General features: G+C 44.9%; 2 protein-coding genes across 5 annotated transcripts in view; one reads left to right on the plus strand and one right to left on the minus strand.

Annotated features, from left to right (window-relative positions):
* Window positions 1-6: 6 nt before the first annotated feature.
* On the plus strand, window positions 7-25,467 carry Lrrc41 (leucine rich repeat containing 41). 4 transcript variants are annotated; one of them, XM_076564832.1, is made up of 11 exons: window positions 7-146; window positions 227-533; window positions 4,777-4,863; window positions 5,851-5,921; window positions 17,002-18,136; window positions 21,524-21,784; window positions 23,017-23,181; window positions 23,273-23,371; window positions 24,181-24,303; window positions 24,544-24,619; window positions 24,716-25,467. In XM_076564832.1, the coding sequence occupies exons 2-11, from the start codon at window positions 335-337 to the stop codon at window positions 24,933-24,935; spliced, it is 2,436 nt and encodes an 811-aa protein (XP_076420947.1). In that variant the 5' UTR covers window positions 7-146; window positions 227-334; the 3' UTR covers window positions 24,936-25,467. The 4 variants fall into 4 exon arrangements, with proteins under 4 accessions (XP_076420947.1, XP_006986651.1, XP_076420948.1 ...); XM_006986589.4 differs by having other exon boundaries at window positions 35-533; XM_076564833.1 differs by lacking the exons at window positions 7-146; window positions 227-533 and adding an exon at window positions 1,145-1,277.
* Rad54l (RAD54 like) overlaps window positions 25,371-25,846 on the minus strand; it is a 35,193-nt gene continuing 34,717 nt past the window's right edge. The window contains exon 18 of the mRNA XM_042271636.2: window positions 25,371-25,795. Within this exon, the coding sequence (XP_042127570.1) occupies window positions 25,585-25,795 (211 nt within the window). The 3' untranslated portion in view covers window positions 25,371-25,584. The remainder of the gene's footprint in view (window positions 25,796-25,846) is intronic.

Genomic DNA, 25,846 nt, shown 5'->3' on the forward strand with positions numbered 1-25,846 from the left:
GGAAGTGCGGCATACCCATCGTAGTCTGGAACACATGCACAGATTGGCCTGTACTACTCGCTAATGGCAGGAGCTAGGGGGAGCTGGTAGATAAGCCTGCGAAGGATTTACTAAAAAACATCCTTTTGGTTACTCCCGGCCCACATGTATTGACATGCAGTCTTTTATCAAGTAGTATTTCCTACGACACTTGAAATATTCGCTAACGTATTTGACCTTCTCTTAGTGTAGATACCGTTCTTACCCATATCTCTTATGGAGCGGTCCTAAGAGCCTGACCTCTTCAAGATGGCGGTCCGCGTGTGCCATTCTCGGGCTCGCGCACCTCCCCAAGATGGCGGCGCCCGAGGCCTGGCGCGCCCGGAGTTGCTGGTTCTGTGAGGTAGCGGCGGCAACGACCATGGAGGCCACGTCCCGGGAGGCGGCGCCAGCGAAGAGCTCGGCCTCGGGCCCCAGCGCTCCCCCCGCCCTGTTCGAGCTGTGCGGGCGGGCAGTGAGCGCCCATATGGGGGTTCTGGAGAGCGGGGTGTGGGGTAAGTCGCGGAGTGAGGGGCTACCTCCAGCAGCGAGCGGGGGCGGCCCAGCGGCTAGGGGGCGCGGGGGGCGAGGCCGAGAGGCCCGGGGCAAGGCCCAGCCCGGGGCACTGGAAGTCCGATTCTTGGGTCGGGGCATGAATTCCCTGACTGACAGGGCTGGACAGAGTGCAGACGGAGACCAGATGAGCGAGTGGACCCGAACCGCGGCTTGCCGCGGGGGGCGCGGGGGGCGAGGCCAGAAGGCCCGGTGTGGGGCAGAGCTGGCAGGGCCCTAGCGACAGGGGCTGGACTGGCAGGCCGGAGCCGCGGGCCCCGAACTGACACTGGGCCGGGCCGGACTGGACCGAGGAGTCTCGGATGTCGAACCGACGGGCAGGGATGGCCCGGCCGCCTCGGGGCAGGGGCCGAAATTGGCAGGCCCGGCCTGAGGCCAGGAGGCCAGGCCCGGAGCCACCTAAACTGACGGCCCAGGGCCTCGGCTGTCGGCGGGCTGCCCCACGGGTAGCAAGACTCCCCGAGCCCCGCGGATGGATGGGCGGGGTGAGCCGGCCGAGTGGAGAGCCAGGGGATGGGGTTGGGGGAGAGGCCGCAGGGCCGGGGGCGCCGTGGCCTGTTTGACGGCCCAAGAGCTGAAGGGAGCGCACCGACGCCCTAGACCTCACTGCTAACCAGCGCCGATCCGCCTGCAGAGCAGCGAGCCCGGAGGCCCCTGCATGGCCGGGCGGTGAAGAAGGGTGGAAAGTGAGTGCAGGGGCCGGGAGAGGATCAGCAAGAGGATCGACCGACCGGGCGGCGGCGGGAAGGGCCCGGGAGGCCTCAGGCGGGCCAGGGGCCAGGGCATCCCCGCAGACGAGCCCGAATGGGATAGGACGCGTCCCGGGAAGAGGCCATGGACCGAAGGGGAGGGAAGCGAGGCTCCGGGCCCGAGAGCGGCCCGTACCCAAGGGCTGGACCTGTCGAGGTGGTCCAGGCTCAACAGCTAAGGCCAGCGGCCTGCAGCGCCCCGACCAGATGGCCTCGAGAAGGCCCTGCTGTAGGCGTAGACCGCGGGCCAGCGGCCTGGCAACTTAGAAGGAGAAAGGGTCCACGGTGTGACAAAGTGATAGCAGAGAGTTAAAGGGAAAGTTAGGGCCCTCTGAGGCAGGCCTGCCTTCAAGAGAGGGAGGCCATGGGCCTGACAGAGTGGTGGGGTGGAGTAGGTCAGGCTGAAGTTGGTTGAAATCACAGGTCAGGCAAGAAGGTGGGGGAGGAGAGAGGTAACTCCTGGCCTTGGAATGTACGGTGGATGTTACACCAGGAGGCCCCAGGGGTGGTGGTGACATCTTTGCCAGAAGGTAGGCCCTGGTCACTTTAGAATTGAGGGGGAGGTTTTGATAAACCATAAGGAGGTTGGTTTGAAGGGTTGAGGCCCCAGAGTACTTTCTAAGGCCTTACAAAGTGGTCAGGTAGGTCTTTCGTGCTTTGAGTAGGCTACCACTGCGGAGCAGGCCCAAGGGCCTTCCTGTAGGTGGGGGGTGGGGGAGAAGAAAGGGGTAAGAAGTCCCCAGGCCCTGTGGGAGTGTAGGAGATTGTGGAGGCCCTGTGCCAAGCTGAGAAGAAAAAGGTCAGGCTGACCCCATGGTGAATGGGAGAAAGGCCTCAGTGGGGCTGAGCAGAGGCTCAGAGAAGTCCTGGAAACGTGGAAGCCTGCATCAGCCTGGACATTCTGAGATACTCATCTTGGCTAGAAGAGGAGATAAGAGATATGGAGGCTCCAGCTTGCTGAGAGTAAGCATTTAAAAAGGAAAAAAGGTATAAGCTAGAAAGAAGCGAAGAAGAACTCTTAAGACTAGAGCTAGGTGGGGGTGGTCCACACCTTTAATCCCAGCACTCAGGAGGCAGAGCCAGGCGGATCTCTATGAATTCGAGGCCAGCCTGATCTACAGAGCGAGTTCCAGGACAGCCAAAGCTATATAGAGAAACTGTCAGGAAAACCAAAACAAACAAAAAGTAGAGAAAGGAACAGTAGAGTTTGTAGATAGAAGAGATGAGAATTGGGTGTGAGAGAGGATAACTAAACAGAGGGGAGCAGAATGGAACGGAAAGGGGGAAGCTCTGGAGGAATGTCTTTCCTGTGTCTTCATCATTACTTCATTATTCCTGGTGGAGAGGAGACAGGAGAGCCTCTAGTGGGCCAGATTGAGTAAACAGCCACCCAGTAAGAGCTTGGCTCCAGGGAGAACTTTCAGAGGCCTGCCAAGCAGTGCCATTTGGAGGGAAGTTGCAGAGTGAGCTAGAAAACAGTCGGGAAAGGTTTCTCGAAGGTGGCGGGCTAGCATTGCTGAGATGGGGAAGTAAATAGAGGCAACACAAGAGTGAATGAAAAACAAAAACTTAAAAACAACGAGCCCGCGAGATAATTCAAGCCTGACAACGTAGAGCTCCTGCAGATTGTCCTCTGACCTCAAATACCTGCTGTGGCACATCACATCTCTCAAGAGTACAGTGAGAAAAGTTCAGTAGAATAAGGTGTGCTGCTTTATCTTGGGCCCTGAGTATACTCTGAGCTAGTACATTCCTATAAAACTAAAAATAACTTTTGTACTCTAAACTCATTATACCTTAAAAACAAAAACCAGTTTTTGAACTTTATCTTGAATGGATAGCTTCAATAGAGAACTTTTGAAAGTTTTGAGCAGAGTAATATCATCAGGAAGAGCAAGACTCAGAGAATATAGAGACAGAGGTCAGGGGAAGCTGTTCAGATGACAGTATAATAATAGCACAGGGAAATAACGCTCTCATTCAACAGGTCCAGTGAATATCACTGAATACCTAATAGATACAAAAGTACACTACATTCTTGGATCTCAAAATTCAGTTATTCCTCAAGTAAAGAAAAAAATAAACTGAGGAAGAGCTGTGTGTGCTGGCTCACACCTGTAATCCCAGCACTCAGGAGACTGACAGAAAGATTGTCAGGATTGTTAAGTTACAGGCCAGCCAGGAATGAGACCCGGTCTTTAAAATGGGAGGGTGGGGAAGAGGCACTGCGCTGGCCAGGCAGTGGTGGTGCACATCTTTAATCCCAGCACTCGGAGGGCAGAGGCAGATGATCTATGTGAGCTCGAGGCCAGCCTGGTCTACACAGTGAGTTCCAAGACAGCCAGGACTGTTACACAGAGAGACCCTGTCTCAAAAAAAGGGTGGTGGTGATAGAGTACTCCTTTTACACAGGAGTTGAGTTCCTAGCACCCATGTCAGATTAAAACTGCCTGTAACTCCAATTCCAATGGACCCAGCACCTTCTGGCCTCTGCAGGCACCTGCACTCACTTGCACATACCTCCATATAGACACATACATATACACATAATTTAAAAAGCAGTATTTTTTAAAAATAGATCAAGGAATGGAAGCTTTGGTATACTTCAAGATCTTAAGCTTAATAGAATAGAGATGCTGTTCATAGAATAAACATAATAGCCAATATTCACTGATTCCTGAAGAGGAAATAGACAGGTATTGTGTTAAACAAATTACAAGCGTGATCTTTAATGTCATGAGGTAGTCATTTCTAGCTATTTCCTCTTCACACAACTCCTTCAATACACATACCCCTATTTTGTTTTATTGAGTCTGGGTTTTGCTATGTGGTGCCTGTCTGGCTTGGTACTCATGTATAGCTCAGGTTAGCTTGAACTTGCAATAACCCTCCTGCCTCAGCCTCCCAAATGCTGGAATAAGATTTTGACTCAAACTAAACAAATATCAGTTCTTCTTAACTTTGCTAGTTCTAAGAGGGAGTATAGTAAACTAAAGGACTTTATATCTAGAGTTGGACAAATCCTGACTCATACAGTTAATTATGTATTGGACAAATTATTTAACCTTTCCTTTCCTTTTTCTTTCTTTTTTTTTTTTTAAGATTAGCACTGCTTTTTGTAATGAGGCCAAGGGGGAAGAATAAGTAAAGGCAACCCAAAAGACTATAATAGGGAAACTTTCATAGTCAGGGCTAGCCTTGAATTTCTGATCCTCCAGCCTCCACTTCCGGAATACAGGGGAAAACTGGTTTTTGTTTTTAAGGTATGATGAATTTAGAGAACAAAGTTATCTTTAGCTTTCACAGGAAGGGACCAGCTCAGAGTATACTCAGGGCCCAGTGCTGCTTCACTCAGCAAGTCAGTTGTTGAACTCATCCTTTCCCCTGAATTTCCAGCTGCCTTAAGATAGTAAACTTTGTGTTTTGGTTTTTGTAGCCCTCCCAGGCCCAATACTTCAAAGCATCTTACCTCTGCTCAATATATATTACTTGGAGAGGATTGAGGAAACTGCCCTCAAAAAAGGTAAGTGTCTTTCTTATTCTTTCTCAGTCAGTGGTTGTGAACAAGGCACCATGATGTTCTTCAGGTAACTTTTACACCTGATACCCAATTAGAACATGCTTTTCAAAAAACACCTTAGCCGGGTGTGGTTGTGTACACCTTTAATCCCAGCACTCAGGGAGGCAGAGGCAGGTGGATCTCTATGAGTTTGAGACCAGCCTGGTCTACAGAGTGAGTTCTAGGCCAGCCAGGGCTACATAGTGAGACCTTGTCTCAAAGAACCAAAGTCAACAAAGCACTTTCATATGGCTAGAGATGGCTCAGTGATGTAAGAGCACTTGCTGCTCTTGGAGAGAACCTGGGTGTGGGTCCTAACACCCACATGGCAGTTCACAACTATTTCTATAACTCCAGTTCCAGGGATCCAACATCCTCTTCTGGTCTCTGTGGCTATCAGACATGTGGTATACAATATGCTTGCAGGCAAAACACATACCACATTAAAAAAAAAAACTTTTAAAAAAGTACCTACCTTCACATCTATTTTTTTATTTCCTACAGTGTCTTGACACATGTGTACCATCCCTGTTACTCTTGAAACACAAACAAGCTATAATTAGAACTTTCGAACATTAGTTTTTCTATTTTATCAAACTGCTGTTCCTCATTGGATCCATTAACATCTAATATTTATGTAACCTTGATGGGCCAAGCAGTCCTGGGTACTTTACCCAGAGAAATTCATCTATTCACTTAATCCTTTTTTAACCTATGAAATAGATATTAATTACATTTTACAGATGAGGAAAACAATTTAGTTTGCCCATGATCATATAGCTTTAGAGTAGTTTATTAATATTCAGATCTAGATGATCTGTCCTTAGAGTCAGTGCTCTTAACTATTCAGCTAGCTGTGTTGCTCCTCTGAAGCAGAGAACAATATGAAAGACTGATGTACTTCGTTCATGGTGGGCAGCGGGCAGCCAACTATGATGTTTCTTCCTATAGGTCTCTCCACTCAGGCTATCTGGCGCCGACTCTGGGATGAGCTGATGAAAACAAGGCCTTCCAGTTTGGAGGTAAGTTAAGGTACCAGAAGAACTCTAGCTAATCTTGAATAGTAAAAACCAAGTATAACATACAGACACAAACTGGGAACTATTGGAATACAGAGATTGGATCTGGGAGCTAAGAGCAGGTGATTTGTCACAAAGTTTTGGCTCATTTGACACTTAGCATTGACCTGTTTACCATGATTACAGGGTTCACAGGAAAGAGTGTGATTACAATGGAATGCAGACCCAAGATTCCTTGAATATTTGACAGAGTTGGTGCAGAGGTCAAAACTAGCAAAATTAAAAAAAAAAAAAATTAAAATAACAGAAGGAATCAACTCATCTTTGCTAAGTACAGAAATTCAGTTTTCAAGGCCTTGGTACATTCATCTGGCTTAGGAAAAGCTGTATAAAAAGTACTAAGTGGGGGCGGGGGTCTGGAGAGATAGCCCAACAGAAAAGAGCATTGGCCATTTTTGCAGAACACCCAGGTTCAATTCCCATCACCTACAAGGCACCTCACAGCTGTCTGTAACTCCAATTCCAGGAGATCCAACACCCTCTTCTGGCCTCATTGAGCACCAGGGATGCACATGATGCATAGATATACATGTAGGCAAAACACCCATACACATAAAATAAAAATAAAAAGGATTAAGGGCTATTCAACAATGGTTGAAGCTCCTCATTGTGAGTGTATAGAACAAGGGAGAGCATAGTCCTGCCTGGTTCTGCAGTAGTCAGGCTCTCTTTCCCTGGGATATGGAGAAAAATACTTTAAAGCCACATTATTTGAGTCACCTTTGAAATCTGAGATGTTATTTATGAAAAAGAGACAACTTAAGAAACATGAGCTACAAATTAATAAGACTTGAATTTAAAAGAGAATATGTTTTTGCTAATCTAAAGGTGAAACTTTAAGATTATTAGTGATAAAGCAAGCTAATTTCAGAATTAATAAACATCCTGTTACTAAGTATTCAAATATCTGGATAACAACTTGGTATAAGGATGTTAAGGCATATGGGGAACTCAGAATCGTGTGAGAGGAGTTGAACAGAGTTTCTTTCTAGTTAGTAAGACTCCTTTTGTCAAATCCTTTTCACTAATTCAGATAGAAGTCACTGGAGCTCTTAAACAGAAATAGAGAGACATACTTTCTCTCAGTAGTTCATTTGCAGTATGGCTGACCAGCAAGGGATAAAAACTTTCTTTATTCAACATCTCAAGTTTCTAGAGATTTATTACTGTTTACTTTTATTGGCTCAAATCATTTCAGAGATAGGCATAGGCTGGGTGATCTAAGTTACTTAGGCAGAAGTTCTGATTTGGTACATACCTATTCCAGATGTCTTTTTCTGATTCCTGCTTTAGCACAAAAATAGCCTTCATCTTACCTATAATTTAAAAATATCTGGTGAGGATTTGGATGTATAGCTCAGTAGTAAGAATGTTTGCCTAGCATGAATAAGACACCAATTTTAATCTCTAGCACTACCAAAAAACAACAAAAACAAACAAAAAAACCCACCACCAACAAAAAAGCCACTTATTGACTCCTGCTTAGTTCTAGGCACTATGCTAGATCCAAAGGACACTGTTCATGAAAAAAAGAGTGCTTAAAACTAGTACTGTTGTATATAGAGAGCTGTGTGATGCAATAGTTATTTTATTTTTTTTTTTAGATTTATTTATTTATTATGTATACAGAAGAGGGCGCCAGATCTCATTACAGATGGTTGTGAGCCACCATGTGGTTGCTGGGGATTGAACTCAGGACCTCTGGAAGAGCAGTCGGTGCTCTTAACCTCTGAGCCATCTCTCCAGCCCCGCAATAATTATTTTGAAAACAAAGTAGTAGGGAATGAAGAATCAACTGTTTAGCCATCTAGAAAAATTAGAGCATGTTTCCTTTACATTATGTTTAGATAATATATGTAAATTAAAGATGAAAATTTAAAAAGCCAAAGGACAAAACAACTAAAAACAAGTATGTAGCTTGGTATGTAGTCTCATAATAGAATGCCATTTATTAAACAGGTAAAACCAAAAGAGGAAATAAGGAGCCGGGCGGTGGTGGCGCACGCCTTTAATCCCAGCACTCGGGAGGCAGAGCCAGGTGGATCTCTGTGAGTTTGAGGCCAGCCTGGGCTACCAAGTGAGTCCCAGGAAAGGCGCAAAGCTACACAGAGAAACCCTGTCTCGAAAAACCAAAAAAAAAAAAAAAAAAAGAGGAAATAAGGGCCTGGGCAGTTAGGTCAGTGACTATTTGCCTAGCAAGTGTAAGACTATAATTTAGACAGGGAGAGAGATTTGCTTAATCACATAAAATGGCAACACCATAAACATGGTTTTTGTTGTTGTTGTTGTTGTTTAAGATTTATTTATTATGTATACAGTGTTCTGTCTTCATGTATGCCTACATGGCAGAAGAGAGCACCAGATCTCATTATAGATGGTTGTGAGCCGCCATATGGTTGCTGGGAATTGAACTCAGGACCTCTGGAAGAACAGCCAGTGCTCTTAACCTCTGAGCCTTCTCTCCAGCCCCCATAAATATGTTTTAAAGTTGTTTTTTAAGATTTATTTTTATCTGTGTGTGTGTGCCTGCCGTACCTGTTTAGAAGTCAGAAGAGAGCCTTGGATCTCCTGGAACTAGAGTTACAGATAGTTGTGAGATGCCATGAATGTGAGAGGACCAGGGAATTGAACCCTGGTCCTCTAGAAGAACAGCCAGTGCTCTTACCCACTGAACCATCTCTCCAGCCCCAAGATTTTTGTTTTTAATTATTATATTTCCAGCCTCCATAAATGAATTTTGAATGATCAACTGGAAGGTAACATTTGAAACAGTATTTGCAAAACAAAAAGATAAGGAGCTGGAGAGATGGTTCAGCAGTTGAGAGCACTTGCTCCTCTTCAGCAGACCCAAGTTCTGTTTCCAGCTCTCATGTCTGGTTGCTTACCTGTAACTGAAGCTCCAGAGGATCTGATGCCCTCTTCTGGCCTCCATGGATGGGCAGACACACAAACAGGGCCTATGCTGAGACACTTTGCTCAGCCTTGGTGAAGGGAGGAGGGAACTGGACCTGCCCCAACTGAATCTTCCAGGCTGGGCTGACTCCCCAGGGGAGACCTTACCTTGGAGGAGGTGGGAATGGGGAGTGAATTGGGGGGTGGGAGGAGGAAGGGGAATCTTGGCTGATATGTAAAATTAAATTATTTATAAAATAAAAATATTTTTTAAAAAAATTTTAAGATACAGAGAATAAGAAAATTAGGAATATCCTAATATAATAAAATGAGCAAAGAGTTGGACACATTACAGCAATACAAAAAGTACCAGTAGGGAATGGGAATATAGTTTAGCTGCTAGAATACTTGCCTGGCATATTCAAAGTTCTGGGTTCAGTCTTCAGCACTTTATAAAGCCATGCATGGTAGAACATATAACTGTAATTCCAGCACTAGGACTATGGAGGCAGGAAGATCAGGAGTTCAAAATTATCCTTAACTACATAACACGTTTCAAGGCCAACCTTCCCTATGTGAGACTGAGACCCTGACTTTAAAAAACTTCAGTGAGCTGGGTGGTGGTGGAACACGCCTTTAATCCCAGCACTCAGGAGGCAGAGGCAGATGGATCTCTGAGTCTGAGGCCAGCCTGGTCTGCTGAGCAAGTTCTGAGACAGTCAAGGCTACACAAAAGAAATTTTGTCTTAAAAAGAAGAAGAAAAACTTCAGTTTAGTAAAAAACATAATATGTGGGAAAGTAAAATTATACCTCATGTTTGTAAACATCCCCCCTTTATTACAAATGTCATTCTTAGGATCAACCAGAGATGCCTGGAACTTATGCTTTAATGTTTTATTGGTTAAAAAAAAAAAACTATCACAACATCTTTCTTCATTCATCCACTTATTTATCTTGTCCTGAAGATTCTGAATGCATCTTAGAAAGATACCTGTGTGCATAGGGAAATAGACCACAAATCCTTTGGCTACCACTCTGGGCAGGGATGAGCCTTATTTTGAGACAGGGTTTCTCTGTGTAACAGTCCTGGCTGTCGTAGAACTCACTTTGTATTCAAGGCTGGCCTCAAACTCACATAGATTCACCTACCTCTACCTCCTGAGTGCTAGGATTAAAGGCATGGGCCACCGCCAGGCATTTATTTATTTACTGAGGCAGGGTCTTCTGTATATCCCTGGATGGCTAAGAACTTGCTAAGTGGACCAGGCTGGCTCTACCAAGCTCACAGAGATCATCCTGTTTCTGCCTCCCAAGTGCTGGGAGGCTTGTACCAATACACTTGGCCCTGTTAAAACTCTTTAGTGGGCAATCTAGTTATGTAAGTCAAGAGCCTTTGAAATGTTCAAATTCTTTAACTAGAAATTCTACTTCTTATACTTACTTCAGCAACAAGTATACTAAAATTGGAGTAATACAGATTAGCATGGATCCTTCATAGACATAAAATCATGAAGCACTGTTTTACTGTGGGACAAGGTCTCTTTCTGAAGGCCAGACTGATCTCAAACTCACAGAGCTCCATGGGCCTTTGTCCCCTGACTGCTGGTATTAAAGAGCTCCTCGGTCTGGCCTCTGGTGGTGGTTTGTTTGTAATTCTGCTTCTTGGAATTCATAGCCTGTAGAAGTTGACATAATCATGAAGATTTATTTCAAGTTTTAATATCAAAAACACTAGAAACAATTTAAATATTCATAAGACTAAAGGTTTGGCTTAGTGGTAGAGCACTATCTTAGCATGTGCAGAGTCCCGGGTTCCATCTCTAGAACAGGAAAATAGTCAATAATAGAGGAACTGTTACATCTGTATCTTCAAACAAAATCATCCTAAAAATATGTTGTTAGGTATGGTGGTGCAAAGCTACATCTTGAAAGAATAAAATAAAAACATTTAAATGTATGGTATAATGTTCACAATTGTCTCAATGTCATAAAAACAAATATGTAACATTATACACATACTCCAGAGTTGGCCATCAGAAAAACTGCCTTTTTTCCTCTTTCAAGGATTTGGAATAGTCCAGCATTTAACATATTTTGTACAACTTCTAACAAAACTAGGTCGTCCTGAACCCCTAGAGATAGGATCCTTTACCTTTATACAAAGAAAGCTGGGGAACATGGTATGTGTCCAGGCTGACATCAAGGAATTCATGCTATGAATGAATAAAGCCCTTATGAGATTGTCCAAAATACACATATATCAATAGGACCAGCCTATGGTAGTTCCTGGTGTGCTAAATGTGTTCATGACAGTATCGGGTGTGCTTTGCTTATTGAGCAAAAAATCATTGTGAGAGTGAAGACAGAGTCAGAAAGCCAAATTAAAGTGGGGCTTTTGAGGGTGCAGAGATGCCTCAGTGGTTGAGAATCCTGGCCTTTCTTCCAGAAGACCCACGTTCAGCCCCCAACATGCACATGGTATCTTAAAAGCTGTAACTCTAGTCCCAGGGATCTGATATCCTTTTACTTCCTCAGGCACTGTGCAAAGAAACATAAATGCAGACAAAACACCCATACATGTTACAAAACATGTAGAGAGGGAGAAAACTGGGGATGGCAATAAAAGCATTACTAGTAATACCTACAAAGAGGTGGAAGTAGGGAGATAAGGAATTCAAAGTCATTTACAACTAGTAGTCTTGAGGCCAGCCCTGGTAACAAACTACAAGTCCCCCCTCTCTCTCTCTGATGACAAGGTTTCTCTGTCCAGGTAGCCCTGGCTGTCCTGGAACCAATTTGTAAACCAGGCTGGCCTTGAACTCAGAGATCCACCTGCCTCTGCCTCCTGAGTGCTGGGATTATATAAAGGCATACACCATGCCTGACTACAACCCCCCCCCCCCCAACACACACAAGGTTTCTCTGTGTAGTTTTGGTGCCTGTCCTGGATCTCGCTCTGTAGTCCAGGCTGGTCTTGAAATCAGAAACATGCCTGCCTCTGCCTCCTGACTGCTGGACTAAAGGTGTGCACCACCACTGCCTGGCCCTACAGACCCTTTCTTAACAACAGCAAAACAAAAAAGTTGCACGCAGAAGTAAAATGGACAATATCTGTGAGCATCTATTGATGCTAACAAAGACGTATTTAGCCTTCCCTCATTTGTACACCTATTTCCACCTCTATTGGTGCCTAGCTGCCAGCTCATGGAAGACAGACCAAGGTGGGAAAAAGCCATCTTAATTAGCAATGCATCATTTCCACTACGCCCATGCAAGAGGGTGTTTAATTCAGTTTGTATTGTGCTATAGTCCACAAAAGGAGTTACTTGGACTAGATTTCTCAGGTATTTTTTCAACATTGATTTTCTTGCATGTAATCTAAAAGGTAGCAGTGGAATAAAATAACTTCTACTTGTGTAAGAATTCGTGAGAAGTCATTGAGATAACCATTATAAGTTTATATATTTAACCTTCACAATGACTCTTGGTAAAATTGTTATAAATAGGTAGAATGAGGTCTTCCCAAAGGTTATAATTAGTAAATGATAGACCTAGCTTGAAGCAACTTGGCTCTGGAGTACTTGTTTCTATTAGTTGTCTCATGCGTTTATGCAATTATCACATTTGAGGTGTTACGCTTTCATTAGCAGGTCTGAAAGTTCAGCTTTTAGTTATCTCACCTACATGTTCCTCATACAGAAACAGCCACAATAACTTAGATCACAATCTTGTATAGATTTTTTCATAGTCTTTTAACTTACCTGTAAAGTTGAAAACTTACTGAAGTTGCTTGCAACTTCTTACTTTGAGACAAGGTCTCATTATATATAGTTCTGTCTAGCCTGAAACTCAAGAGATTTGCCTGTCTCTGTCTCCCTAGTGCTGGGATTAAATTATGCCACCATGCCCAGCTTCACTATTTTAGGACTATGCATATTAAACTATCTTGGTACATGCCTATAATCCCAGGATGCTGAGGCAGAATTGAGATAAGCTTGAGCTACATAGCAAGACATTGTCCTAAAAACAAAAAGCTGAATGTGGGCCAACAATGTGTAGGGAAAGAGCTAGTGAGACTCTGAAGGACTCAAGAACATCCTTTGCTATCACTCAAAACTAAGCAGAGGGTAGAAGAATGGTCCATCTTAAAAGTGTTGTCTAAGGGCACTTGTTGATTTTTTTTTCCCCCCAGAGGACCCAAGTTCAGTTTCTAGCATCCATATGGTGGCTCTTCCTGACTCTTCAAAACCAGGCCAGTGTGAGGTGTACAGATATACACACAAACAAAGTACCCATACACATAAAAGTTAGAAATGTGTTGTCTAACATGCACTAGGCCTTGGGCATTCAGTACTTAGTATTCTAAGGTAGAGGAAGAGAGGTTTGGTTCCCAGCTAAGTTTTCCTGCTTCCCCAGTGTCCTTATGCAGGTGAACAAGACATGTAGGTTGACTCAAGCATGAAATCACTCTTAAATATTACCACTGAAGGCAGAAACTAGGACAAGAAGGCCAGACTTGCTTGAGGATACTAGGGCCTGGATACCTCCTGATTGGAATTGAGGGTGTTGCTCTGGTAGGGAAGATTGAGATAGGTAGGTTAAGGATCAAAGGGAAGTGTTTTGTTGTATTGCCCGTTCTGATTAATAATCAGCTGCTGTGGCAGTAACACTTTCTTCATCTTATTTGATTCATGTAACAGTCTTCACCATAAAGCAGGTGATAGATTCTCTACACCTTAGAAGAGAGAGATCAAGTGTGCAAATGAGAATTGGAGCCTGCACTGAAGCCAGCAGACCAATTAATACACCTTAGGAAAGGATAGTAGGGCCTTGAGCTGGGTGTGGTGGCACATACCTGTAGTTCCAACACTCACAAGAGGCAGTAGGAGCAATACAAGGTCACGAGACCCTGTGTATAAAACAAACTTTCCAGGGCTTGTAGGATTCTTCAGAGTAAAGTTACTTGCCTGACACCCCTGGCAACTGACTTAGAGCTCCAGAACCTACATAGAGTTGAAAGTGCCACTGAAGTTGTCCTCTGACCTACACACACATATATAGCACATGGACTTCCCCCTCCCCACAACTCTAAAACTTCTAACCATGAAAGAAAAGAAAACAAACAGTAAACTCTGAGGCTTAGTGTCTTTCAGAGTGCGGCAGCCCTTCCTAATCTCTGGTAAACATTAGAATCACTTAGGGGAACAGTTTTAAAAATAAATATGTTTGAAGCTGGGCACACCTTTAATCCCAGCACTTGGGGGGGTGAGGGTGGGGCGCAGAGGCAGGTGGATCTCTGAGTTCGAGGTCAGCCTGGGCTGCAGAGTGAGTTCTAAGAAAGGCTCCAAAGCTACACAGAGAAACTCTGTCTCAAAAAACCAAAAAATAAAATAAAATAAAGATGTTTGGACCTTGTTTCAGATGTCACATGTAGATTCACCAATTCTGGGAAGCTGTCTGACATGCATTTTGGGAGAGTGATGGAAGAAAACAACTCTATAGGAAATTCTGATGTGCACCAAATATTGAAAATCTGTTCCCTTCAGTTTTTAATATATCAAAATAGTCTGATGAATTCCCACTCCCATCGAATAACCTACCTTGGAGAAAACAAACCTAAGAAGTGATTCCTGTACCCAGAAATGTCTAATCTTTTTGACACAGGCCGAAATTAAATATCATGGGGCATGCCATCTTCTCAAGGCTTGATAGTTGGTGTATCTCTAACAAGCAACAGCCTCAGGGGATGATAGCAAGTTCTTTGTGAAACTGAGTTACCAGTGGAGAACATTCCTAACAGATGTCTCAAAGGACACGTGTATGAAAGGCTTGGGTGGCTGGGTGGCGATGGTACACACCTTTAATCCCAGCACACGGGAGGGAGAGCCTGGCGGATCTCTGTGAGTTTAAGGCCAGCCTGATCTACAGATCAAGACCCAGGACAGGCACCAAAACTACACAGGGAAACCCTGTCTCAAAATAAACCAAAAAAAGAAAGGAAGAAAGGCTTGGGTTAGGGAGATGGATTTAGCCAGGGAAAAATATTCATGTGAAGAAAGCTTCAGGTTAGCAGAACTCTTGTAGAAGAGAGCAGGAGAGCTCTGCTGTCAGCCTGGAAAACTTTTAATTTCTGTGTAGTAGGAAAACATTGATTTATCATCCTGCAAAGTAATTTGGAAAATGAACCATCAAAAAGTTAATTAAGTGGTTAGGCATGAGATGATTCCGGTCTGAACAAAGCTGGTATGCTAAAACAGTAAGTTGAGATGAAGCTCTGGAATCAAATGTTCAGGAATTTAAAGGAGTATTACTTAGTTGTAAGACACTATAGAAAAAGGAGACAGCTTAGCAGGTAGAAGTCCTTGATGCACAAGTGTTCAGGAATGGAGTTGGAGTCCCCAGTGCCCATGTAAATGCTGAGTGGGCATGGCACTTGACTATAATTCCAACCTAGAAGCAGGTTCCCCAAACTATGCTTGCTAAATTGGTCAAATCAACTCTGGGTTCAAGTGAGACCCTATCTTAACAAACTGAAGGAAAGCATCAAAGACATCCAGTATCAACTTTTGGCAGCCACAAGAACACACACACACACACACACACACACACACACACAAAACGAACATGTATGTAACCAGTGATAATTTATGTACTTCTCTCTCCAGGTTTAGGTTTTTGCTTTTTTTTTTTTTTTTTTTTTTTTTTTTCTTCGAGACAGGGTTTCTCTGTGTAGCTTTGTGCCTTTCCTGGAACTCACAGAGATCCGCCTGCCTCTGCCTCTCGAGTGCTGGAATTAAAGGCGTGTACCACCACCGCCCGGCCAGGTTTAGGTTTTTATTTTAGCTAGGGGACGTCAGTAATACAGCAATTGATTGCCCTATGCAGGTCCCTGGGTTTGATCCCCAGCACTCACAAGATTGTGATTTCAACTGGGTCCATTGGCCCAACATGACCTCCTAAAAAAGGCTCCTGCAGCTCCAACTCCAGAGGATCCAGTACGCTCTTCATTCATGCCCAGATGTTTACACACTAGATAGAAATGTCCTAAAGCATGTTTCAGAAATCATTTAATATGCATGAAACTTTAAAAAAAAAAAAGACTGTTAGGCCTGGGGAATAGCTCAGTCAGTAAAGTGCCTTGCAAGCATAAGTCTGATCCCCAGAAACCCCTTAAAAGGGGGCTGACTCAGTAATATGCTGATGACCTATTTGGATCCCCAGAACCCATATAAAAGCCAGGCAACATAGTTATTTGTAATCCCAGTGCATACCCCCAAACTGGTAGACGAGAGAATTACTAGCTCCCAGGACCCCTAGCCTGACACAACAAACACTAAGAGCATCTTCCTCATACATCAACTCATTTGGCCTCAATGTGCATGAATACACAAAAGCTAGGTGTAGTGGTGCTTTAAAACAAAGAACAAAGTTTTACTTGCGCGTATGTAACCACATGAGCCAGGGACATTGGATTCCCTGAAACAGGAGTTACAGTTGGCTGTGAGCCATCATGCAGGTACTGGGAACTGAACCTGAGTCCTCTGCCAAGAGCAGCTAAATGCTCCCAACTGCTGAGCCATCCCTATAGCCACACACACACACACACACACAACTTTTTTTTTTCTGAACATTGTTTCTCTACATAGTCTTGGCTGTCCTGTAGTTATGTAGACCAGACCTGCTTCTGCCTCACAAGTGCTGGGATTAAAGGCATTCACCACCACACCAGTTCCATTGGTGCATACTTTTAATCCCAGTGCTGGGGAGGAAACAGAGCTCTTGAGCTTGATGGCCTGGCATCCTAACCTACTTGGCAAGCCTCAACCCAAGAGCATCTTACCAAAGAAAGGTAGACAGCACCTGAGGAATGATGCTGAACTACAACCTCTAGCCTCTCAATACCTGTATATACAGGCATACATAAAAATTATTTGTCAGACAAGGAGCACTATACATTTGCCTACAGAAAGAACTAAAATATGTTCCTTCATCTGTTGGTGTCCCTTGCTTATTTGATTTGTGTAATTTACTTTGACTGATGCCTAGCTCAGTGAGTACTCAGAAAGTACTTGTTACTGGAAAGAAACCAAGAGGGCATTTGACAAATGTCGGCGTTTTCTTTGCTTTTAGAGTGTGACTTGTTGGCGAGCCAAGTTTATGGAAGCCTTCTTTTCCCATGTTCTACGTGGAACCATTGATGTGTCTTCTGATAAGCGACTTTGTGATCAGCGTTTCTCACCTCTCCTGCACAGCTCCCGCCATGTTCGACAGCTCACCATCTGCAATATGCTGCAGGGAGCAACTGAGCTTGTTGCTGAGCCAAACCGCAGGGTTCTCGAGACCCTGGCAAGTTCTCTGCACACCCTCAAGTTCCGGCACCTGCTGTTCTCGGATGTGGCTGCTCAGCAGTCACTCCGACAGCTGTTGCATCAGCTCATTCATCATGGAGCTGTTAGCCAAGTGTCGCTGTACTCCTGGCCTGTGCCTGAGTCAGCCCTTTTCATCCTTATCCTCACCATGAGTGCTGGCTTTTGGCAGCCAGGCCCTGGTAGCTTGCCTTGCCGCCTCTGTGGTGAAGCCTCCCGAGGCCGGGCCCCATCCCGAGATGAAGGGTCCTTATTGCTAGGCTCACGCCGGCCTCGGCGGGATGCAGCAGAGCGATGTGCTGCAGCACTAATGGCCACCCGACGGAAGAGTGAAGTCAAGCAGATGCCCAGGGCTGTACCTACCACTCGCGTAACACGCCGCAGCACACAAGAAAGCCTGGCAATCGGCGGGACAGACTCGAAGAGGGAGTTGTACCCTCCAGCCACCTCTTATGAGGCTTCTGGCACTAAGCAGCCATCCTCTGCTCCAGCTGCCACCTCCTCTGCCTCCTCTTCCACATCATCCAAACGGGCTCCAGCTAGCTCAGCCTCTCAGCCTAAGCCCTTAAAGCGTTTCAAACGAGCTGCAGGGAAGAAGGGTGCCCGCACCCGTCAGGGGTCTGGTGCAGAGTCTGAAGACCTGTATGACTTTGTTTTTATTGTGGCTGGTGAGAAAGAGGATGGTGAAGAGATGGAGATTGGGGAAGTAGCTTGTGGAGCTCTGGATGGATCAGATCCCAGCTGTTTGGGGCTCCCAGCACTGGAGGCATCCCAGCGATTCCGCAGCATTTCCACCTTGGAGCTGTTCACAGTTCCACTCTCCACAGAGGCGGCTCTGACACTGTGCCACCTGCTGAGCTCCTGGGTATCACTGGAGAGCCTTACACTTTCCTACAATGGTGAGCATCTGAAGGAACCAGTCTGGGCTTGGATCTCTCAGCAGCACTGTGCCTAATCCAGGGTGGGGAGTATGATCAGGGAGGTGGATATGTTCACAGAGGCAAGAGGTAAACACAAAAAACATTGGCACACTGTTAATGTTAGAGAAAGGCTTCTAGAGGGGCTGAGACATCAGCTAGATACAGGGGGCAAGCCAGACCTAGCCAGGGCTCTGGATTTGTATCACACCAGTCACATCAAAGCAACTACTCAAGTTTTAAAAGAGGGCAAAAACCAGAACAGCAAACCTACAAGATGGTCTTCTGTCCTTATCCACTTGATCATACACTGTCAACAAAATGTACCATCTGGCTGAAACTACCTAAGTTGTAAGTACTATTACAGAAAACATACAGATGTACCATTCATGGCCATCAGCCTCCTAATACCTTTCATTATATGTGCAACATCAACTCCCATTCTAATCTGCCAGTTCCAAATTCTCCTTTATTTAGTAAATGACCACACCAAGAAAATGTCATACATGAACTCCTTCAACTAGCCTACTTCTGAGTTAATCTTTTTCTTCTTCACATCAATGAGATACAGCCTTATCTGAAGCTAACTAATTCCCCATACTCTAAATCTATACTTCCTTTTCTAGGATGACTTTTTTCTCAAATGCTTTAATTTTCATATACTTGGGCTATATCTGACATTAAATATTCTCGAAATATTAATTTTTTAACATCAACTTAAGATAACAATTGACTTGCCCTGGATAACTCTGCTTAGCACACTGTAGAGCCAGTATTCAAGCCCAGATTAAGTTGAGTTTAAATTCCAGTCTTCTAAAAGCACTATACTACTTGCCTTCTTTCTACTGCTTCTCTTACTGCCCAAACATTAAATCAGGTCTCCACCAACATTCCATTTCCCTCTCTTCTCAAGATATAGTCATCTTAGGCTTGGGGATTTAGCCCTGAGTTCCATCCTCAGCTCTAGAAAAAAAGATATAGTCATCTTTACTGCTCCACTCAGGCTCACTTATGCCTTCACCAGTACACAGAGGAGAGTGTAGGTCATTGAGGTCCTCCTTACTACATTTCACATGTACTTTTCCAGTCCTCATAATTACATTCTATTTCTTCCTAAGCTGGGTGTGGCGGTGGACACATTTAATCCCAATACTTGGGAGGCTGAGGTAGATAGATCTGTGAATTTGAGGCCAGTTTGTGGTCTATATAGTGAATTCCAGGATAACCAGGGCTACATAGACAAACCCTGTTTAAAAAAAGGAAAGACAAAAACAAAAACCCTATTTTTCTGACATACTTCATTACCTCAATCAGTTTCTCCTCCTAATCATCAGTTTCTCAGAACTCTTCCACTTTATCACCTTTTCTAGACAATTATATCTATGCCTGTAGCTTTGATGGCCACTGATGCTAAGACCCTCCCCACTTCCCTTGGCTGAAGACATTAGCCTTATCTTTTTCCTGAATAACTAGATCTGTTTATTTAACTTACTACTAGAAGTCACCCTTCCAACTCATTTCCAACTTGGATACACTATCACTATACTGATCCCCTTCCTCTCAAAGGCATCACAACTTGATTCAGTTGCCCAAAGAAACCAAGATTCTGTCTCTTCCAATATTTAGTCTCTAAGCCCTTCTTTTACATCTTCCAAATCCATTTATATCTGTGTCCTTAATTCAGGTTATTACTACTCCTCTATTGACTTAATTTCAGCAGTCCTTCATACAACCCATTGGTTGCACCACACATATATTCTTTTAAACATGTAGTTTGATCCTTTTGTTTATTCAAAGCCTTTTATAGGCTAAGCATGGTGGTACTCAGAAAGTGGAGGCAGGAAGATCTGGAGTTTAAGTCCAGCATTGTCAACATATTTAGTTTGGAAAAACATGACACACACACACCTGGCCTTCCTACATAACCTAGGCTGCCCTCACACTCACAATCCTGTCTCGGTCTCCCACATAGGATTACAGACATGGGCCACCATGCCTCCTGATTTGACAGAACTGTTTATGTGCACTCGTGCTTGACCCTTCATGCTTTATACACCATGTATTCCAGTTTGGAGCCTGTTGCTCAGTCTTCGGAGAGCTCTTGACTGTCGTTTTTTGTTTTGTTTTCCCATATTTTCTTCTCCTTATTTCCTTTATAGTCTTTAAAACTGAATTGGGAGCCAGATAGTGGTGGTGCATGCCTTTAATCCCCAACATTGGGGAGGCAGATCTCTGAGTTGGAGGACAGCCAGGGCTACACAGAAAAACCCTGTCTTGAAAAGCAAGAACAAAAAAAATCTGAATTGGGAAGTCAGATTTTTCAGTATACATCTTTTCACATATCAATTGTACTCTTGTATCCTTGATTCCTATTACATTTTTATCAGCTATATGGGCAAGAACACTGTGCTCCTTGTGTCTAGGGGAGGAAAAAAATGTTGATAGTTGGATGAGCTGAGCGGTGGTGGTGCATGCCTTTAACACTGTCACTTGGGAGGCAGAGGCAAGTGGATCTCTGAGTTCCAGGACAGGCAGGGCTACACAGAGCTGTCTTCGGTGGGTGGGTGGGGATTAGTTGGGTGAATAAATGAACATTAGCTTACACAATTCAAGGAATAGTACTTGGTTCCTAGGAGTTACCTTTTTAGATTCTTTGTATTAATTCTGTGGGAAATGGTTCTTTTGTTTCTTTCCTATTATATCAAACTCAAGTACTCAAACACATTAGGCACATGCTCTACCACTGACCTAATATTCATCCAGTCTGTAAATTTTTTTCTGCCATTCTTACAATATACTTACTTCTCAGTTTACAAGTACACTCCATGACCTATAAGATCAAGCTCTCTACAGTTTAGTTTTCAAGACTTCCTAAATGCTGGCCCCAGTACATGACTCTAGAGCTATGTCCTGAGACACTTCCCACTCATGAGTTAATATCTCCTAGATAGTACCCACTTACCTAAAATTTCCTTCAAGGCCATGCATCTTTAGGAAACTACTTAGAATCTATAGGTAGATACCTGTGTAGCTTTCTGGGTCTACAATTACTAGCATAACCACATCCTATGAGTACAAAGCCCCTACAACAGATAGCAATTTGCTAGTTACCTGAGGAAAAGGAGAGAATGGATGAGTAATTGATACAAATTTCAAACATATACGATCACAGCCAGGTATGGTGTTGCACAGCCATGACCCCAGCCTTGAAGAAAGAGGCAGGAAGTGTAAAGTCTGAAGCCTTATCTCAAAACTAAAAATCTGATAACATGATCCAAAGCTCAAGACTTAGTAGTAATCAATAGAAATATAGAGCCTTTCACTGAATATTTCCCACATCTGTAAGTAACTTAATCTTTTTTGCCATAGGCCTGGGCTCTAATATCTTCCGCCTGCTGGACAGCCTGCGGGCCCTGTCAGGCCAGGCTGGATGCCGCCTCCGTGCCCTGCATCTCAGTGACCTGTTCTCACCACTGCCCATCCTGGAGTTGACTCGCGCCATTGTACGAGCCCTTCCTCTGCTGCGGGTCCTGTCTATTCGTGTTGATCACCCCAGCCAGAGGGACAACCCTGCTGTACCGGAGAATGCTGGGCCCCCTAGCCACATAATTGGGGATGAGGAAATACCAGGTAAAGCACATACACATCTCCAGTGACATGTACAGTTGTGTTTGGCTGGGGAGAGGTAGGGAACTTCAACTGTAGATTATTCTACTCAGTCCTGCTGTTATTGTCATGTTTGTCCTTTACAAGCTGCCATTCTTTAAAAGAACCTGTTGAGACAGATCTCAGGACTGCTATGAACATGACCAAGATAGCTGTCTCCAGAAAGGGGATCTAAACAGATCATTTTTAAAGTAGATTCAGTGGCCCTGCTTTATGTTTCTATTTCCAATTATGTCTCCTCTTGCAGCACTATGCATTTGCTATCTGTGTGTGTGTGCATGTGTACATGTATGTGGAGGCCACAGGTTGACATTGGGTGTCTTCCTCTATCCTTTCTCCACCTCTTAAGAATTTTGTTGTATGTGTATGTTTTCATGCATGTTTCACTGTGGAAATCGGGACAGCTGTGTGTGTGTGTGTGTGTGTGTGTTTGATTGTAGAAATCAGGGAACAACCAAAAAAGTGTGTGATTGTAGAAATCAGGGAACAACCAAAAAAGTGTGTGATTGTAGAAATCAGGGAACAACCAAAAAAATAAAAGTTAAAAAGGCAGGTGGTGGTGGCACATGCCTTTAATCCCAGCACTGGGGAGGCGGAAACAGATAGATCCCTGTGAGTTCAAAGCCAGCCTGGTCTACATAGCGAGTTCCAGGACAGCAGTCTCCACTTGTCCAGTGCTGGCATTTGGGGTGTGGGCCATCACAGACTTGCCATTTACATAGGTTCTAGGGATCCAAACTCAGGTTTTCACACTTACCACCCACACCATCTACCCCTGCATACTTTTATTTGCTTGAGTGCAAAGACAAGATTTTATATTTAATGGTCCATTTCTTGAACTCGACATAAAGCCTGACACACAGCAGGATAAAAACAAACCACCTTCCTAATGAGTCTACTCTGTATAGAAGCAGAGGGCCAGTGAGATGGCTCAGCATAGAAAAGCACTTGCCATCACACCCGAAAGCCCAGTGTAACCCCTGGAACCCACATGGTAGAATAAACACCTGAAGGTTTTTTCTTGACCTCCCAGTAGTGGTATACATACAAAATATATATCTTGTTTTTGTGAGACACAGTTTCTCTGTGTAGCCCTGGTTGTCCTGAATTAAAAGGCGTGCACCATCGCCACCCTACATATGTATTTTTAAGTGAAGTACAGACTAATTGGAATTTCCTTTTCCTATCATATACAGAAAACTGCCTAGAGCAATTGGAGATGGGATTTCCACGGGGAGCTCAGCCAGCCCCACTGCTCTGCTCGGTTCTGAAGGCCTCAGGTTCTCTACAGCAGCTGTCACTGGACAGTGCCACCTTTGCCTCTCCCCAGGATTTTGGGCTTGTGTTGCAAACACTCAAAGGTAGGAATGGTAAAGGAGAGTAGGTAAGGACCTACCATTGTTCCCTGGGAAAACTAAGCCTCACTGCTCATGGCTTCTGCCTCCTATCCAGAATACAACCTATCTCTGAAGAGGCTGAGTTTCCATGATATGAATCTTGCAGACTGTCAGAGTGAGGTGCTCTTTTTGCTACAGAATCTGACCCTTCAAGGTAAGCTCCTAATCTAGAACCTGAGCATTCCTGTGTCCTCACTGTAAACTCCTAATTCAGAACCTGAGCATTCCTGTGTCCTCACTGTAGCTCTGCTACTTTCTCAGTGTGCAAACTCCTCTTCTTCCCCTAGTCTTAATATCATCCTTGACTGTAAGTACATAGAACCTGTGTAACCTTCCTTCTAATGTCCCAAACTCAGTTCCTCTCCAAACATGGGCATTTACCCCATTTTTATTAGTACCTCACTTTGCTTTGTCTTGTAAGGGCTGGCAGAAATGGTGATAGCACCCTGGGTGGGTTCAATTTTTAAAAAACAAAATGAGATAGTGGAGAGAGGGTAGGGAAGTGGTGGTACACGCCTTTAATCCCAGCAGAGGCAGGATGTCTGAGTTCAAGGTGAGTTCGAGGCCAGCCCGGTCTACCATAGAGTTCCAGGACAGCCAAAGCAATTACACAGAGAAACTCTATCTCAAAAAACCAAACAAAAATAGTGGGGAGAAATGTGCTACTGTGGCACGCTGCCTTCAGGTATCACCTCTGTAACTAATCTCCACCCCTGCAAAGGGATCAGTGGCTAGAGAGGGGGAAGTGGATAAAAAAATTGCCCACGCAGAGATGCTCCTCCCAGCAAACATTTAGGCTCAGTATCTTATTTGAATTGAGTTCCAACACTTCTTGGGGCTTTACAGATTCTTCTTCTTTTTCAGGTCTGTATAAAATGTTCCCACACCTTGTAGGAGCACCTGGGGCAGGAGGGACAGCCCCAGCCCTACTTCTCATCCCAATATTCTTTTTTCGCTTGACAGAGATTACCTTCTCCTTCTGCCGTCTGTTTGAGAAACGCCCAACCCAGTTTCTTCCTGAGATGGTCGCTGCTATGAAGGGCAACTCGACACTGAAGGGCCTTCGACTACCAGGGAACCGCCTGGGTGGGAACCAGACCCTGGAGAGGGAGGGAGGAAGGAACCAGGCCTTTGACTATATACTTTTGGGGTAAAGGTATTGACTACTGCACTGAGAAGGCTGTGGTAGCAATATAAGTATTTGAGTACTAGGTCTTCAGAACTGCTAGGACTAGGGTTTTCCCAAGATGGAGCTGGGATAGGATAGATACCCTTGTTCCCCTCCTCGTGGATGGAGGTAATGAGTGTCCTCCTCCCTCTCTCCAGGGAATGCTGGCCTGTTGGCCCTAGCAGATGTTTTCTCAGAGGATTCTTCCTCTTCTCTCTGTCAGCTGGATATCAGGTATGCCAAGGATTGGGGAGAGAAGGGATGGGAGAAAGGGATATAGACAAAAGCCTAATTGCTTCCTGGATAACTAATCCACCTCATCCCTGCCAGTTCCAACTGCATCAAGCCAGATGGGCTTCTGGAGTTTGCCAAGCGACTGGAGCGCTGGGGCCGTGGAGCCTTTGGTCACCTACGCCTCTTCCAGAACTGGCTGGACCAGGATGCAGTCACAGCAAGAGAAGCAATCCGGCGGCTCCGGGCTACCTGCCATGTGGTTAGCGACTCATGGGACTCATCCCAGGCCTTTGCAGATTATGTCAGCACCATGTGATGGGGCCCATACCTCACAGGCCCACCCTCAGTACCATCAGCTTGCAGGGGCTGAGGCATGGGCTGCCCAGAATCCCCAACCACTGATTCTGTCATTCTCCTTCTGCCACTTTGTCTGGTTTTTTGTTTGTTTGGTTTTGTTTTTTGGGTCCCCCCCCCCCCCCCGCCCCATCTTCCCTTGTACTGAGGTCTTGGAGGCCCTGATGAGGCCCAGCAAAGGCATTCCCACAGCTAAGTTCAGAGGCTAAAGCCACTTACTCAGTACCCTGGGAACCCCAGGCCAGGAATTATAGATCATTATCTTCACTGAGGAAAGCCTCCTACCCCTGCCCTAGGGTTACCTGCCTCCTTCCTCAAGCAGGCACTCAGCCTTTAGAGAAGCATAGGAATGCCCACCACCAGGCCTCCTCCCGGGCTTACCAATCTATTCCTGGGCCTCAGTCCCTTTCATGCCTTTATTCCTTTCTTTCTTTTTTTTTTTTAAAAAAAACCAAAAAAGTTTTTCTTATAAAATAAATTTTGGGCAAACATCATATAGCCCTCCTTGATGATTTTCTCCCAGGAAACAAAACTGAGCAGAGCCTCATGAGGCCAAGAAGCCCCTCCCCCAGTATCCTTCCTCTGACCACTACATCCAGACCAGCTGGTTATCAGTGGAGACCGCGCTGCTCCTCATGAGAACGCTGGTGGAAGACGAAGGTGATGGCTGGAGATGAAGCATCCCAGGCAGCCTGGAGTACCTCATCCTGGAGCCCCCGTTTATCTGTGCTGTGGTTCCACTGAGCCAGATCTGAAGTGCAGTCAGAACCATCAGGGGGTGGCCAGACCTGGCGGCTGTTTACACAGCGGCGGCAATGCAGCCTGGGTTAGAGGACAGAGCTGTGGTCACTAGAGATCTTACTTCTGTGCTAT

Source organism: Peromyscus maniculatus, chromosome 2 (genome assembly GCF_049852395.1).
Source record: "Peromyscus maniculatus bairdii isolate BWxNUB_F1_BW_parent chromosome 2, HU_Pman_BW_mat_3.1, whole genome shotgun sequence".
NCBI classification, from domain to species: Eukaryota; Metazoa; Chordata; class Mammalia; order Rodentia; family Cricetidae; genus Peromyscus; species Peromyscus maniculatus.